The sequence below is a fragment of the Alexandromys fortis genome, unplaced genomic scaffold (genome assembly GCF_014885135.2).
Source record: "Alexandromys fortis isolate MF-2015 unplaced genomic scaffold, M_Fortis_MF-2015_v1.1 scaffold_5, whole genome shotgun sequence".
Taxonomy (NCBI): Eukaryota; Metazoa; Chordata; class Mammalia; order Rodentia; family Cricetidae; genus Alexandromys; species Alexandromys fortis.
The window spans coordinates 19,910,189-19,925,413 of NW_026067924.1; the positions used below are offsets into that span (position 1 = coordinate 19,910,189).

The 15,225-nt window shown below is 43.4% G+C and overlaps 1 protein-coding gene across 1 annotated transcript in view; it reads left to right on the forward strand.

The window, feature by feature from the left end:
• Positions 1–14,438, forward strand: part of Pou6f2 (POU class 6 homeobox 2) — a 462,212-nt gene extending 447,774 nt beyond the window's left edge. Inside the window, exons 8-10 of the mRNA XM_050142248.1 lie at positions 518–686; positions 10,527–10,695; positions 13,934–14,438. Of these exons, the coding sequence (XP_049998205.1) occupies positions 518–686; positions 10,527–10,695; positions 13,934–14,438 (843 nt within the window). The remainder of the gene's footprint in view (positions 1–517; positions 687–10,526; positions 10,696–13,933) is intronic.
• The last annotated feature ends 787 nt before the right edge of the window (positions 14,439–15,225 follow it).

The window sequence follows — 15,225 nt, forward strand, 5'->3', positions numbered from 1 at the left end:
GCATGTTACCACATGTTAGCTCTGTATAAGACACATAACAACCTGGATCTGGGAAAGCAGAGCTGCTAGCCTAAACTGGAACATCCCTAAAACTACCAGTTCTGTGAAGGATGAAGGCACAACTTTAAGTTTGAGCTTTGCATTTGAATTGATTGTGTTGTTTTTTCCTACACACGCCTGAGAAGCCTCTCGGGTGTGCGGTAATTGTCTAAAACAGGTAGAAAAGAGTCCAGCCACACACAACGACTGAGAAATGTCAAAAATTGGATGTTCTGGCAAGCCAAATAGGGAATTAATAATATATTTAGAATTTGTAATAAAGTGCCTGTCAAGCAAACAACAACATATTATATACACAAAAAATAAATCCTGCCTGGGTATGGTGCCCTTCCCAAGCAGTATATACACTGTATTCGAGAAAAATAGAATGATTCCACCCCCAGAAGAAACGTCTGTTCCCTAGCATTTCCCATAACGTTCCACTCATTTGTGTATTTTTTTTACATCCTTTATGTAGCTTCACCAATCTTCCCAGTCATCAGTGGGTCAAGCAGGCACTCAAGGGAACCTTCTGCACCTGGCTCATGGCCAAGCATCCACATCTCAAAGTCCCGTGCGACAAGCTTCTTCCTCCTCCTCCTCATCCTCCTCTTCTTCAGCTTTGAGCGTGGGCCAGTTAGTGAGCAGTAAGTATCCTTCCTGGCTCCATCTAATCACGGTAACCTTCTGGCTGCTTAGTGCAATATCTCCTCTCTCCCTCTCCTCTCTCTCCTCCTTTTCCCTTTTCTTCTCTCTCTCCCTTCCCCCTCCCCTTCCTCTCACCCTTTCTCTTTCTTTCCTTCCTCATTTCTAGGGCTGCTAGGTTATTGTTGGCATAAAGTCTGTATCCAAGGCCAGATGACTCCTTAGGGCTGCTGGCCCCCATACCACACCCCTGCATTAGAGCAAGCTGGGAGCAGGTTCGATTTTCAGTGGGTTTTGGTGTGCTGAGTCAAACCTGTCACTTCCAAAGCTAGAAACTGATGGGCTTGCAGGACATGAACAAACAGCTCAGAGCTGAAATAACCAGCAGCAGACACTCAGCTGGAGGGTCAAGCTGCTTTCCTGTGTGTTTGAAGTCCCCTGCCACACCCTCTGTAGGTGTCAGAGGAAATAAAGGAGAGCATGCCTGTGGGCGGGTGTGTGAGGGAACAAAGAGCCACCTTCAGTGCCACATGGAGGCCACTGCATGGGCTGGAATCAGATGGAAGTCTCCAAACAACCATTCACAAAATAAAACAAGTCTGAAGGCTGCCTCCATAGGAAGATGGTTATGAAAGTCTATATATGGTGTTGTGGAGTTGGCATATGTCCCTAGGGAAGCCAGCATACGTAGAAACAGAAGCATATGAAGATGCATGAAACAATAAGCTTGTTAAATATTATTTTTTTACCTCTGTATACTTTTTACTAAATCTTAAAATCATATAATAGATATATGATAGATAAATATATATATAGAGAGAGATGATAGATGATAGATAGATAGATAGATAGATAGATAGATAGATAGATAGATAGACAAATAAATAGTTACAGATTTCAATTCAGCAGAAATCAAGTTTCCAACAGTCCTGAGTTTAAAAGGCTAAGTCACTTCATAGGCATCCATGTCACACAATAAGAATGCCTATGTCACCGGAGATAAGGAAAAGGGCCTGTTAAAGCTAGTGTGTGTGAATCCTCACACAGAATGGGGCAAATCTGATAATACAAAGTGACACTCCCCAAAGGAAAATAAAAACATGCTTGTTGAACAACATAGATATTAGACTAGAAAGATATTGTGCATGGGGAAGAAAACCAGGCACTTGGGGAGGATGCTACAACGCCCAGGTCCTTCAGCGCACTCATGGACACTGGACACTCTTAGTCTTCAATGTGACTCAACATGAAGCAGTGGGGGACACACACCTATACTTTTTGCCTGGCTACTGGCCAATCAGTGTTTTATTAAACCAATTTGAGTGACAAATCTTTACAGTGTATGATAGGATTGTTCCAGAGTATCCCTCTCCCTTTGTTTAAATAAAAAAATGAAGGTTTTAACTTTAACATAGTAAAAATATACAACAAAAACAGTTATTAAGAATTACAGTAACGATTTCTAGTCCATTTTTATTTGGCAAAATTATAGAAAATATTCTATTATCTATCTTTTATAGTACAAAGTTTTTTAAAGCTAATTTGCTTTCTATTATAACTAAGGAAAACATTCTAACTATCTAGTCTTCAGTTCCATCAAAGACCCCAGAAGGGCTAAATGTTACCTAATGACAGGGACATCAGGCTGCCTAGATAGATATCCAAAATTTCTATGTAATGTTGGGGCATTCAGCTCTGGCCTACAGGCCTAGCATATCTGGCAGATGTTTTTGATAAGCAGGGAATTCTGAAGGACTATCCTACCTTGTCTTGGTAAAGTTCAGCAGTTGCCTTTCTTGTGCCCTGCTGGTCCAGTTTGGACAGTAACTGGCAGATATTGAGACAAGGACAGTTTCTTTGCCCACTGGTTAACTTTTGCCACAAATAAAGTAAACACCATATAGAATTTCTTTGATGTCTATCATCTTCTTCAAAGTAGATTGGTGCTGCCAGAGCAGACATGTCTCACTGTCATAAAAAAAAACTTTAGGTTATTAAACATATTAAATGCCATATTCAGTAGGTCTTTGAAGGGTTCAAGGATGATCAAGTGTTATAGGGCCATCTCTCTATTTAAAATATACCTCTGTATAGCCTTGAAAACATATCTGACATGATTATAAGTTTGACTGTTACAGATGACTATTAATCTGTATTTCTTAATTACACATTATATTTTTAAATGAGCTGCATAAACATAATACATTAAACAAGAGTAGAAATATATATAGAATAAAACAAAATTAACTTTGTTTTTATCAATAAACCAAAATTCATATCAATGTAAAATATTTAAGATTAATAGTTGTTTTTCAACTGTAGATCCTCTTTGCATGAGAGAGTCGAGTGACACCAGTGGACACCAGAGTGCATAAACCCAGTGTGAACTTACAACCATGATAGGTTTGGGGTGTGCTCTCTTCTGTGTCAAAACCCAATCACAAAAGAAATGCATGATTCACATATTTATAGTCCATATCTCTTCCAGCTCAGTAATTTGCTACGATGGCTTATTTCAGAGAAACATGCTTACTGGTGTGTTATGAAACACATGATAAAGAATATAGCCTTATCAGCACTTTTTGCACTCAGCAAGATGTGTACAGGGTAAAGTGTGGAAAGATCTTCATGCAGGACCTTCTCACCCTGTGGAATCAGATCAGTGATCTCTCTCTCTCTCTCTCTCTCTCTCTCTCTCTCTCTCTCTCTCACACACACACACACACACACACATACACACACAATGGGTATGCTCACAAGGCCAGAGGCTCTTCCAACCCTGTAGTTCAGGGATTTTTGTGGAAGTCTTGATCATATAGACATGGTTGATTATTAACTCAATCTCCAGCCCCTATAACCCTAGATTTTTATCATAGCTTGTTTCTCTAATGACCAACTTCTTCCTAAAGCTATCCAGGAGCTAATTAATAGTCACCTAGTTAAGACAAAATATATTACTATCATCCTAGAAATTCCAAGAGTTTAGAAGGTCTGTGTTGGGAACCAAAAAGGCAAATCTTCAAGTGAGGATCATAGCATCCCTATAATTATTTAGGATACTATAAGAGTTTTAAGAATTATGTTCTAGCACAATGCACTAAGACCAAGAACATACTTCTTTATGACAATATCACACAAACTTTTATCAGAATTATAGTTAGCGAATTTCCCACATCACTGTCAAGGAGTGTATTGTTCAACCTTCCATAGATTAAAAATTAGTATTAAAATATCTTACTCACTCCAGGTAAAAGAATATCAAGCTAATCCCTTGTAATGATCAAATGACCTTCATGTGTGAAAAATTCCACATCTGAGCTCTGAGTAACAAAATAAGCATCCTTGTTAAAACCTTGCAGCCCTGACACCCTTTCCTTAAACTTGTTGTTTCCAGGGCTCTCACAGATAGGCGGTGTTTCTATTAGCTGGGTTTTTTCATATGTATGTGTATGCATATGTGTTCACTTGTATATGGGTGCATGTGTATGTACAAGTACATGTGATGTGTGTGTATGTCTGTGTCTGTGTGTTTGTGTGTGTATGTGTGTGTGTGAGAAAGAGAGAGAGAGAGAGAGAGAGAGAGAGAGAGAGAGAGAGAGAGAGAGAGAGAGAGAGGACCCAGATTAATGTCCAGAGTCTTCCTTGATAGACCTTCCACCTTACTCAGTAAGGCGAGAACTCTCAATCAAAGCCAGAACTCAAAGCTACAGCTAGCCTCACTGGTTGGCTTGCTCTGCCTATCTTTGCATTCATTCTGGGACTAGAATTGCAGGCAATATCCCTTGTCCACCTGCTAGGTTCATGGGTTCTGGGGATCCCCATGCTTAAGTTAAGCAAGAGCTTAAACTACTAAGTGATCTCCCCAGCTCTAAACTGGACTTAGAGAAAATCTAGAAGAAAAATCAAATAAATGACTTTCAAAACTCCCAGCTTGGCTTGAAATTTACAGTGAATTTATTTTAAATAAGGAGATTTGAGGTTTTGACTGCTGGTGGGTGTGGTTTTTATTACTAGTCTCCATATACTGTTTAGAAACCTGGCTTATAAACTTTACTTCTAGAAAAAGACTGCTGGTTACTGTCTCAAAACTAAAACAGAATCATAAAGGTGGAGACAGTTAATAACACAGAGAAATCTCTGATACAGCCAGAGACATGGTCATGATGCAAGGACCTCTCCCAAGCCACATCCTCAGTCTCTGATGGAGTCTCATTTCTTGGAACTACAGGGTAAGCACCCACACTGTGCGCTATGAGAAGAAATATGCTATACTAAAAGCTGACACTTGTTCTGTTTCACTAAGATTTTCATTCATGCTTTTGGCAACTTCATTAAAGATGTATTTCATACCTGTAACAATTCTATAAGCAGGGATCATAGCAGAATGATGCTGATGTGTGGAAGGTTCAACTACTTAGCAACTTGATTCTACATAAATATCGAGGCTAGCAGCAAAACAGAGCTTTAAAAAAATTAAACCACAGCAACACCTGTCCTGGTGTATCCCAAGCCCCCAGTTCCACATGGGCCCAGACACCATGCCTCAGAGTCTACAAAACAGGTTTCTCCTCACTCAGCTTGCACTTCATCTCCATGAAAATCCCTTTGATTTCTCAGTCTTTGCATTCTGGATTTGATGAGGCAACTATCACTATACTTTTGAGTCACTGCAAAACTACAAGTCCAATGTTCCTTAAATTCCTGTGATTTAAGAGCCAGCGCTACATGATTCCCTGTGTAGTTCCATGGCTGTTTTTAAGGAGGACCCTGGCCAACACTGCTAATCCTTTTGGCCTGTATTCTGTGTCCAGGGCTTATTTAATCTTGCCAGCTTCTACAAAAGGACCACCACTTCCTCCTCCATCCAGAGAAATCTCCTCTAAGGTTTCTGACTAGAGCACTAGACCCTGAGAAAGCCCTGAAGGTGCTTCTTGTGATCCCAGTCAAACTGACCTCAGATCATCTTCAAGACTAACTTCCCCTAGGAGCAAGAGAACTGAAGCTGGGTTAATCTTGCCCATTGTGGATTGTTACACATCTGAGCTAGGCTGAGGGCTAAAGCGATGCCCCAGGGAAGCTTCCATCCACCACATGCATATCTTCTCCTCCTCTTCAGGTAGAAAAATAGATATCCCTTAGCCAAGGAGAACTGTTGCAGCAGTACAACAGCCAGATGGTGCGAGAACAACTTTGAGGCACAAGCACAGCAGTATGGCCATTTGAGCAGTTACGATCACCAGAGAAACACCGACAGTGTCCTTCCAATGTCCGAGGCCAGTCCTGCGGGACAGATAATCAAGAAAAAGCTAATAGATGTCCAAAGATGACTCCCTCTGTGGATGAGGAGACTTCTGTGGGGCAAAGCATGCAATGCCTTTTGCTAGCCAAACTTTGTAAGAACACTAACAAAAAGAAAGCCAAGTGACTCACATCTTTTTGTCAATCAGCAAATTGCACACAGATGCTCAGTTCTTCCAGAACTTGGTCCAGACCTCATCCTGTGTAAATTTCACAAAGAAAATTCTTCTTATTCCTGGGTATAGGGGGTCACATGGATAAACACAATACTTTAAAGGCAGAGAACATTGTTGTGAGTTGCAAGTGCTGGCACATGTGTGTGCACATGCACATACATACACACATGGACGCACACAAACATACGCTCTTCTCTTTACCACCTGCTTATATAAAGCCCCCTTGAAACTTTGTATAAAAACTAGAAGCCCACTTATTAGAGCCTCATGGAAGAAATTGAGTGTATAACACGAACTTCCTTCTCTGAACTCTCATGGATATCTAAGCATCCACACCAACACTCCTCGGTATATGGGACCTCAGTATCCAAAGTGTTCTTTTTAACTCTTATTATTTTCAGTGATACAGTATGGAACAAAACCAACAAACCCTTCACAATCAAGTGACCAGGTTTAGTTCTAAGGCTAGGGAATTATCAAGGCGATATGATCTAGGGAGGAGGTAAGAAAGGAAAAAGGTGAGAGGACGCATTTACCTAAACGTGCCGACCACATCCTAAGCTCGCCCACACTGCAGTGCTGTGTGCTCTGGCAGCATCGGTAGTGATGGAGACTGCTCATGAAGACCACTCCTTCCTGTGCCGGTTAATTCAACTGATTTTGGGTAGAGATGTGACTAGTAAAAGCCAAAGGGTTATTTCCCATGGAGGTATCTACTTTGACAGAAACCTTTCTCCCCAATCACAGACCACTGGCCTTCCTATCCCACAGACTCAACTGCTTTGCCATTCTCAGATGCAGCGCAGAAGGCTGAGAAAGGAAAGAGGTGGGAGGGGCCCTCAGGAGCTCCTCCTCGCCAGGCCTGGCTGCCTCGTCAGTCTGATGAGCAAGCGACTTTTCTGTACCATGAAGCATGCGGGATGAGAGCATGGATGGATTCAGACAAACAGAGGGATGAGAGCATGAACAGACCCAGAAAAGCGGTGATGGGAAGAGGATGCCACAGCCAGCCTCAGCAGAGATAGAAGAAGAAGGTCAGACAAGATGCATGAAAGAGCAGGGAGAGCCCCCTGTCAGAACACCTGGACCACCTGTAAAATGTGTCCCCCCCCCCACCAGGTGACTCAAGCTTGTCAAATTAAGAAAAGTTTCATTTTAAAAGCCATGTCTGTACAAGAAAAGTCTCTTGACTTCCTTTTTTTTTAAGTTTTGAGTTTTGAATGTCCACGGTTATATGCAAGGCTGCCAGACAGACACTTCACCACCTCTGGAAGAGACTAGGTCAATCTTTTCTTCCCCCTCTACCAGCCAGTGTCTGTCTCTACTCTAAATCAGTACTCCTCAGATGCTAATTTCTTGCCTCTCTCCTCATGCAAGTAGACTTTTTGAACTTTTTCTTAATCCTAACATTTCTTCCTTCAGTCAGGCAGTAGTGACGCACGCCTTTAATTCCAGCGCTTGGGAGGCAGAGGCAGGTGGATCTCTGTGAATTCAAGGCCAGCCTGAACAGATCAAGCGCCAGGACAGGCTTCAATGCTACACAGAGAAATTCTGTCTTGAAAAACAAAAATGAAGACAAACAAACAAAAGAAGATTATAAAATAATTCTTCCTTCCACAGTGACTTTTTTTTTGTTTGCTTTTCAATATAGATTTGCTATGAATCTGTCCTGTTGATGTACTGTGGCCTGTGGTAACGACAGCCACTGTAACACCTACTCTGTCTGCTTAAGCCCCAGAACCAAGCAGCAAGAATGCCCAGTCTAGACTCAGGCTCACAGCTCACAGCCAATGTGAGGGGAGCTGAAGAAGAAGGGCAAGGCACAGTGGGTATCCATTCCAGGTGACTAGACACCAACCGCTGACGATGTCCTCCGCCCAGGAAGAACACCAAAATCTTGCTTCGTCTTTAAACTCCCTTTTTATATGTGAGTCTCCTGCAGTATGCATTTGCAGCTCCTAATTCTGGGATTGTTTAATGAGTAAATAAGACAAGAGGCAGAGGCCGAAGTGTGCACGTGTGGTCTCCCAGAATTCTTTGTGAACCCTGAGAACCATTCCATACCACTATGCTGGTGGGCTTTAAAATTCAGAGGCCAGTCTCCACCACAAAACACTCAAATGTCTTTCATTAACCGAATGTCAGATTTCTAGAAAGAAATTGGGGGCAGTGTAAGAAAAGATGGATTTTAAGTCATCTCATCCACAGCAACTTTATAAACAACCCACGGAGTCCTGCCATACACACTGTCTTCATGATGCTAACCACTTAGACGAGTTCCTTCTCCAGCCCATGTCCCTTACATTCTCTGAGAAGATGACCCCTCCTGTCCCTCTTCCCTTCTCTGCATACCTAGAGTTGAATCACACTGCCCGTTTTTTTTTGTTTTGTTTTGTATTTTCTTTTCCATTTTTATTGAAATAAATATCTTTCCATATAGTATATTCTGATTATGATTTTCCCTCCCCCAATCCCTCCAAGATTGCCCCAACCTTCCCTCCCACAAACACCCATGCCCTTTGTCTCTCTTATTAGAAAACGAACAGGCACCTGCAAAATAACGATAAAATTAGAACAAACAAACCAGAATAAGACAAAACAAACAAACAGAAGCAAAAGAGCCAAACAAAAATCACAAGAAATATAGACACAGAGACACACATTCACTCACAGAGAAATTCCATAGAAACACAAAAAAATCAGAAATCATAATATATATGCAAAAGACCTATATAGAAAAAAAAAAAACAGCAAAAAGCCTCCAAACATTCCACTGAGTTTGTTTCACGTCGGTCATCCACTGCTGGGCATGGTCCCTGCTCTCAAGTGAGGTTTATATCCCCAGTGACCCTCCTCCCACCAGTTCACGATGGTTTTCTGTCATTTTTCTCTAAGTTTTCATGCATTAGTGCTGGACCTCAGTCCAAGAAAACTGTGAGTACATGCCTCCCACTCCACTCAGAAACCAGGAGTCGCCTAAAACTACTTATAAGCTGAAGGCATTGGGCCAAACCACTCTCTAATCTCTCCATGAGGAAGTGAAGACCTAGTGCCATGAAAATTCTAAGGACTCCTTAAATAGTCTTCCTGAGCTGCCCTGTTTGCCTTGGACTGGAGTTCAAAACTCCTCTTGCTTCAGCACCACATGCACGGGCTACGATGTCTGGCCAGAAGTTCGTTTTTAATGTGAAGACAAATGTGTATCTGTGTTCCTCCTCAGATTAGCAGTACATTTTCCACAGCCTAGAAGGATCACTCCCCACACGGCCCTGTACCCAGAGGAGCTGTCCACAGTACTCCAGGCCCTTCCCCCCACAGACACATCTTCCTTATTTAAAAGCATGTTTAAAACTGTCACTGAGGGCGCAAGCGTTTCTTTCACTAACAGCCAGGGAGTATATAGCGCTGAACCCAGAAGACCAACACAGTCGACCGCAGTCCGGGACAAGAACAGAAATTCTCTGAAACTGATGGGTTGCTGTGCAGAAAGAGGAAGGACAACTTTCAGCTAAGTCAGAGGAGTGAGGAGAAGAACAATAGGGATGGCTTGCAGCAGGACCAGCTTCGCTATGGGCAGCATTGAGCTGCGCTGAAATCTCCCACCAGGCCCGGCCCATGCTGGCTCCAGCTTGGTGAACGCTTTCATTTATCCAGGGATCAGTAGCCAGGGGGGAGAAAGTTTCATTCTCCAGCTGTTGTGTCATTTCCCTTGATAAGTCCTAAATTGACCGCGTTATCCGGCACCAAAGGAGCCTTCCTGCGGTAGGCAGTTTTTATTATGTGCCCTTTCAGGAGACAAAGGCAGCTGCGAGGGTAAAGCGCTATGGGGAAAAAAGACAATATTATTCTCACAGCTTCATAACCATGCTCTTCTGAGGGGGAATGCGAACATAAGAAATGAGGCAAGATTACCATCTATTAGCCCGGCTACATGGCAATCAGGTGAAAGAAAAACACCAAGCGCCTTTTCCTTCCTGGGCGATTCTTAGCATGGAGAATTCCAATTAGTACAGTTCAAACGGAAAGCTCCTAGTGTTTATATTTTTGCACAGTGTATGAGTGGGCTTACCAACAAAGTAGGGCTGAATCCCTCTAGCAAGAGTTTCCTCCCAGTGCTGGCTTCTGTTGCTAAACCCTAACTAAAGAAGTGTGCTTTGGCTTCGGGAAGGGGCAGGGTAAACAGGCGGGGTTTTATCTGGGCTAGGAGGTCCTTGAAGGATGGCTTGTGAAGGAGGAAGGTGTACTGAAGGATGAGAGACAGAGCCGGTATGGTGGTGATTTCTCCGTCGCTCTACGGCGGCTCGGTGATAAACATCCTGACGGGCTTTGTGTTGACATGTTGATCCTATTTTAAAAACATCTCCACAGATCCTCAAACGGCAGCGGGTGAGGTGGACGGGGTTAATCTGGAGGAGATTCGAGAGTTTGCCAAAGCTTTTAAAATCCGACGCCTGTCCCTTGGCCTGACACAGACTCAGGTGGGACAAGCCCTCAGTGCAACAGAGGGCCCCGCCTACAGCCAGTCAGCCATCTGCAGGTAACGGGCTCTGCATGCCGCTGACACGGGCCAGCCCGGGCCTTGTTTGTTCTTGCAGCTCAGCTTTTCTTCTCGGGGTGGGCACTGGAGGAACAGAGCATGGTAAGGAAGGCTGGGGGGGGGGGGGGGTGTTGGGACTGGTGACATGGATGCAAAATGGGGGTGTCAGTGAAGAGTTGAGGGGTTCTGTCTCCTAACTCCTATCAACTCCATGAACTTCCAAGGCTGACAGGTTGAAAAGAGCTGTCCTGGCAGGGATCTCCTCTCTCCTCTCTGCCCCTGCCAGACAAGAATGCTAACTCTTGTCCACACATGGACATCCCAAGCAAACGCAAAACTGCTAATCCACCCTACTGTTAACTCCCCAGAGATGGCTCCAAGGTTTCCCACGAAATGCATATTTTAACAAACTTCACTATCTCATGGGAGGAAATTTTACAACTTGCCTGCCCAGACTCATCTTTATAAGCAGAAGGGAAGGAAGGTAGAAGAAAGGAAAACAAGAGAAGAAAGGGGGGGAAAAAAAAAACCTGTTTTAAATGTTTACAAACAGATAGTGAGTCTGACCTAACCGGACCCACACCCTCCCTCCCCATTAAATACGTGACTGAATCCAGCCTTGGTTGTGTTTGAGTTGATCCGGGTTAAGTCCCCACGCTTGCACGTGTGTTGCACTAATCCCATGTTTATGCATGAGGGAATGGAGGCACTCGGTAGGAGCTTTTTCCTCTTGGGCAGTGCCTTAGGAGTCCTGCTCCATCAGGAACAGCCAAGAAACCAACTCTAAACTCATTTAAGTGGATTTTGTTCTTGGTGATCCATGAAATGCTGTCTTTTTATCTGCTCTTTATACTTTTAATGTATTCCCCAAAGGACAGAAGTGTACTTTTCCTGCAGTTTAAGACTAAGGTTATAAATAACATCAGTATGGGGTGGTAGCTTGCAGCTCACATTTTGCTCAATGATTTTCCATAAAACCCATTGATTGTTGTTAAATACAAAAAGCACCATAGGATCCTTTCACTTCTACGGTCTCCCCTACTGTTTTTTCTTATAAGATACCTCCCTGTAGAAAATAACCTTTATTCAGTCTATACAAGGATACTACTGCTGAGAAATTTATATCAAGGCTTGTATATGTTATTCCAAACACCACGTACAGAAGCATCAACGCTAACTAGTAGCATCAATGATGGGACTAGAGTGTCTTCCTGTCGGGAGACATTAATTTTGTTTGGTCTTGGCGCCTTGTGCTCAAGGCAGCCACGGGTTTTTATTTTGATGCCAATTTGCCATTGTTGTCAAATTCCTCTTTGGCTTATTTTAGCCCTAAAATGTGATTTTCTTTTATTGACTGAAGTGCTCGCTAATGTTTCAACTCATACACACACGCACACAGATTCCTGGGCATCCCCAATCAGATATGCTGATTTGTTAAGCCTTCCCCAGAGAGAAGCCAAAAATACTGTAGAAGTCAGACTTCTGGAAATGTTAGTATCCTTTAACAGAGCAGATCAACGGACTTCAGGGCCTTTCTCCAGCTTCCAGTGTTTTAATGATGCTTTTTTAGAAGGTGTCTATCCAAATGAATTAATGAATAAGTCTCAAGACTTTGCATTAAGATAGTCTCAGTGAATTCAAAGACTGGGAAAGACCGTACCAGTGTCTGCACACCAAGGCGTCACTGTGTGCTAATTGGCTGCAGCGCCCCCTAGAGACTGTGTGATCTTTCTTATCAGAGTTACAAAAGGATGATGACACCAATATACCAGACGTCCCTTTCACAAGCTCTGCCCCTTGGTGCCACAGCCCTCTGGGACAGTTGAGTTAGTATCAAGAGTTCAAGCCCCAGGCTTTTATGATGAAAGATGGCAAAATGCAGAAGGTGGCAAGTTGTCACAATGGTGGCTTTGGGGAGCCTGCCACAGGTGACAAAAGGCATTAATAATATTAAGTGCCAGAATAAACAAATGCCTTCTCGAACTCTGTGTGGATGGGAGCACCACGGAGGTAAACCCTTGATGGAACCTGTGCTGCCCACCTTAACAAAGAGACCTAAGACATGCACTGCAACACTCGATCCTGGCCCAGAGGAAGGCCGTCCTGGTCCATCCTTTTGCGAGCATCTTAAACCACACCAGATGATTGCTTTTCAACAACACGGAACGCTCTTTTTAAAAGGACAAAAATCTGTGTCCACTGCGGTCAATAGGAGGGACATGGATTTGGACTTAGGATAAAGAAACAAATAAACAAAAGGAACTGGTGGCCTTTTGCATTTCACCGACAGTATGACTTTAGTACCAGGAGGACTTTTTAAAACACTCTATATAATTTTGTCCAGGGTGCTTCATATTTTTTAAAGTAAATGTAGCAAAGAATTGCTGATGGCGATTGATACATGGAAGACCTCATTTACAGAAAATGATATCATTCAAGTACAGTTTGCAGATATCCCACATTAAACACAGCAGGATGCCCTGGTACAAAAGTGCACCATTACACTGGAGGGTGATTGGAAGCCACGAGGTGGCCTAAGCCCACCCAGGGGTGGGGCATTCCATAGTAATTACAATGTATCCAGCTGTTTAGGCCAGAACTGTAAAGTAACAGCTGGCCTGTATTTTACCTGGACAGGGAGGCATGTTGTTAAGTTACATATGGGGAAAATTGTTACCAGAGAGAAAGAAGTTAAAATAAGACACAAGAGGAGATAAAAAAGAAAGGCATGAAGAGGAGCTTGGCCCAGTAAGCCATACCAAACTATGATAACAGCTGTAACATTTTTCAAAACCAACACAATAGAGAGGTAACCCAAATGCAAAGCGCCATCGTTTTAAGTAAAAGAATATGACAACTGTTATCATGAATGTCACTTTCGTGGTGAATGTCTGCCTTAAGAATTCTGAGGGCTGGGGAAATAAAGCAGAGAACAGCCAAGAAGGCAGCTTAGATCTCAGAGTTTAGAGAGCAAAGGCCTGCAAGTTGCTTGTGTTTCCATAGTGTGTGTCGGTGCCTTTTTTTTTCCTCCCTCCCCTGTCCCTGTGCTCGGGGATCTGCATGGCTGGCATGGAGCTCGCTGGGAGGGTGGGTGCTGGCTGGGACAGGGCTGGCTACCTTGCAGCTGGCTGCTAATCTGGAGTAAATTCACCCTGCCAGGCAATCAGGCAGGCAGGCAGGAGGCCCACCCTGGCAGAGGACTCAGCGTAAGACTGTTCTTTCTCAATTCTCCCCCCAGACACACCATCCTGAGAAGCCACTTTTTCCTACCACAGGAAGCCCAAGAGAACACTATAGCTAGCAGTCTGACAGCCAAACTGAACCCTGGCCTTTTGTATCCTGCCAGGTTTGAAAAGCTGGACATCACCCCTAAAAGTGCCCAGAAGATCAAGCCGGTGCTTGAGCGGTGGATGGCTGAGGCTGAGGCCCGCCATCGAGCAGGTATGCAGAACCTCACGGAGTTTATTGGGAGTGAGCCATCCAAAAAGCGCAAGCGGCGCACCTCCTTCACACCCCAGGCCCTTGAGATCCTCAATGCCCACTTTGAGAAGAACACACACCCCTCAGGGCAGGAAATGACCGAGATTGCTGAGAAGCTAAACTATGACCGGGAAGTAGTTAGAGTTTGGTTCTGCAATAAGAGACAAGCCCTGAAGAACACAATTAAGCGCTTAAAGCAACATGAGCCCACTTCAGCGGTCCCGCTGGAGCCCTTAGCCGACTCGCCTGAAGAAAACTGCTAGACACACCCATCCATGGCCAGAAGGAAGCACCGCAGAAACTACTCTGAATCTCCACAAAAAAAGAAAGAAGAAAGGATTAAAGACACCCCCCAGTCATCATTTCCCTTGTATGTAAAAGACTCAAAAGGAAAAGGAAAAAGAAAAAGAAACTAACAAATGGGCAGGATGGTTTATACATGTCCGTTGGCTTTCCAAAAGGAAGAAGAAAAGGAAATTTTGAATTTTTAAACAGGAAATGCACCACGTGGAAGGAGTATGTGGTAGGATCATTCCCTCCCCCACCTGTCTCCGCAAAGCCAGTTTTTTAAAGAAAACCAAATATCCACTTACTTTTTTCTGTATATGATGAAAATGTGAACACCTATTAAGGAAAAAGAAAAAAAAGGAAACCAAAAAAAAAAAAACAAAACAAAACAACAACTCACCACCACAAACTTCTATCTGTTCAAAGCGAATGCAAGCCTGCCACCTGGAGGAGGGCCCGCATCCCTTCAGGGACGAAGTGCTGATCACTGCAAAACCTATTAACCAAAGTCAGAAACACTGCGAACGCTGTTGGTCTACTTGCCTCGGTTTGAATTTTTACATTTGTACCAACAAAAAAGCAGGAAGCCTGCTTTCTCCCGTCTTTCTTACCGGTTGTCTCTGCCACCAGGGACGTTTTTGAAATCATTCTGTATGGCTCACTCTCTACCAATGTGTTTCTTAGCAGAAGTGAGTTTTCATTTTGTTGGTTTTTTTTTCCCCTAAATTGTGTTATTTCCTTTTGCTTTGTTTCGATTGGGAA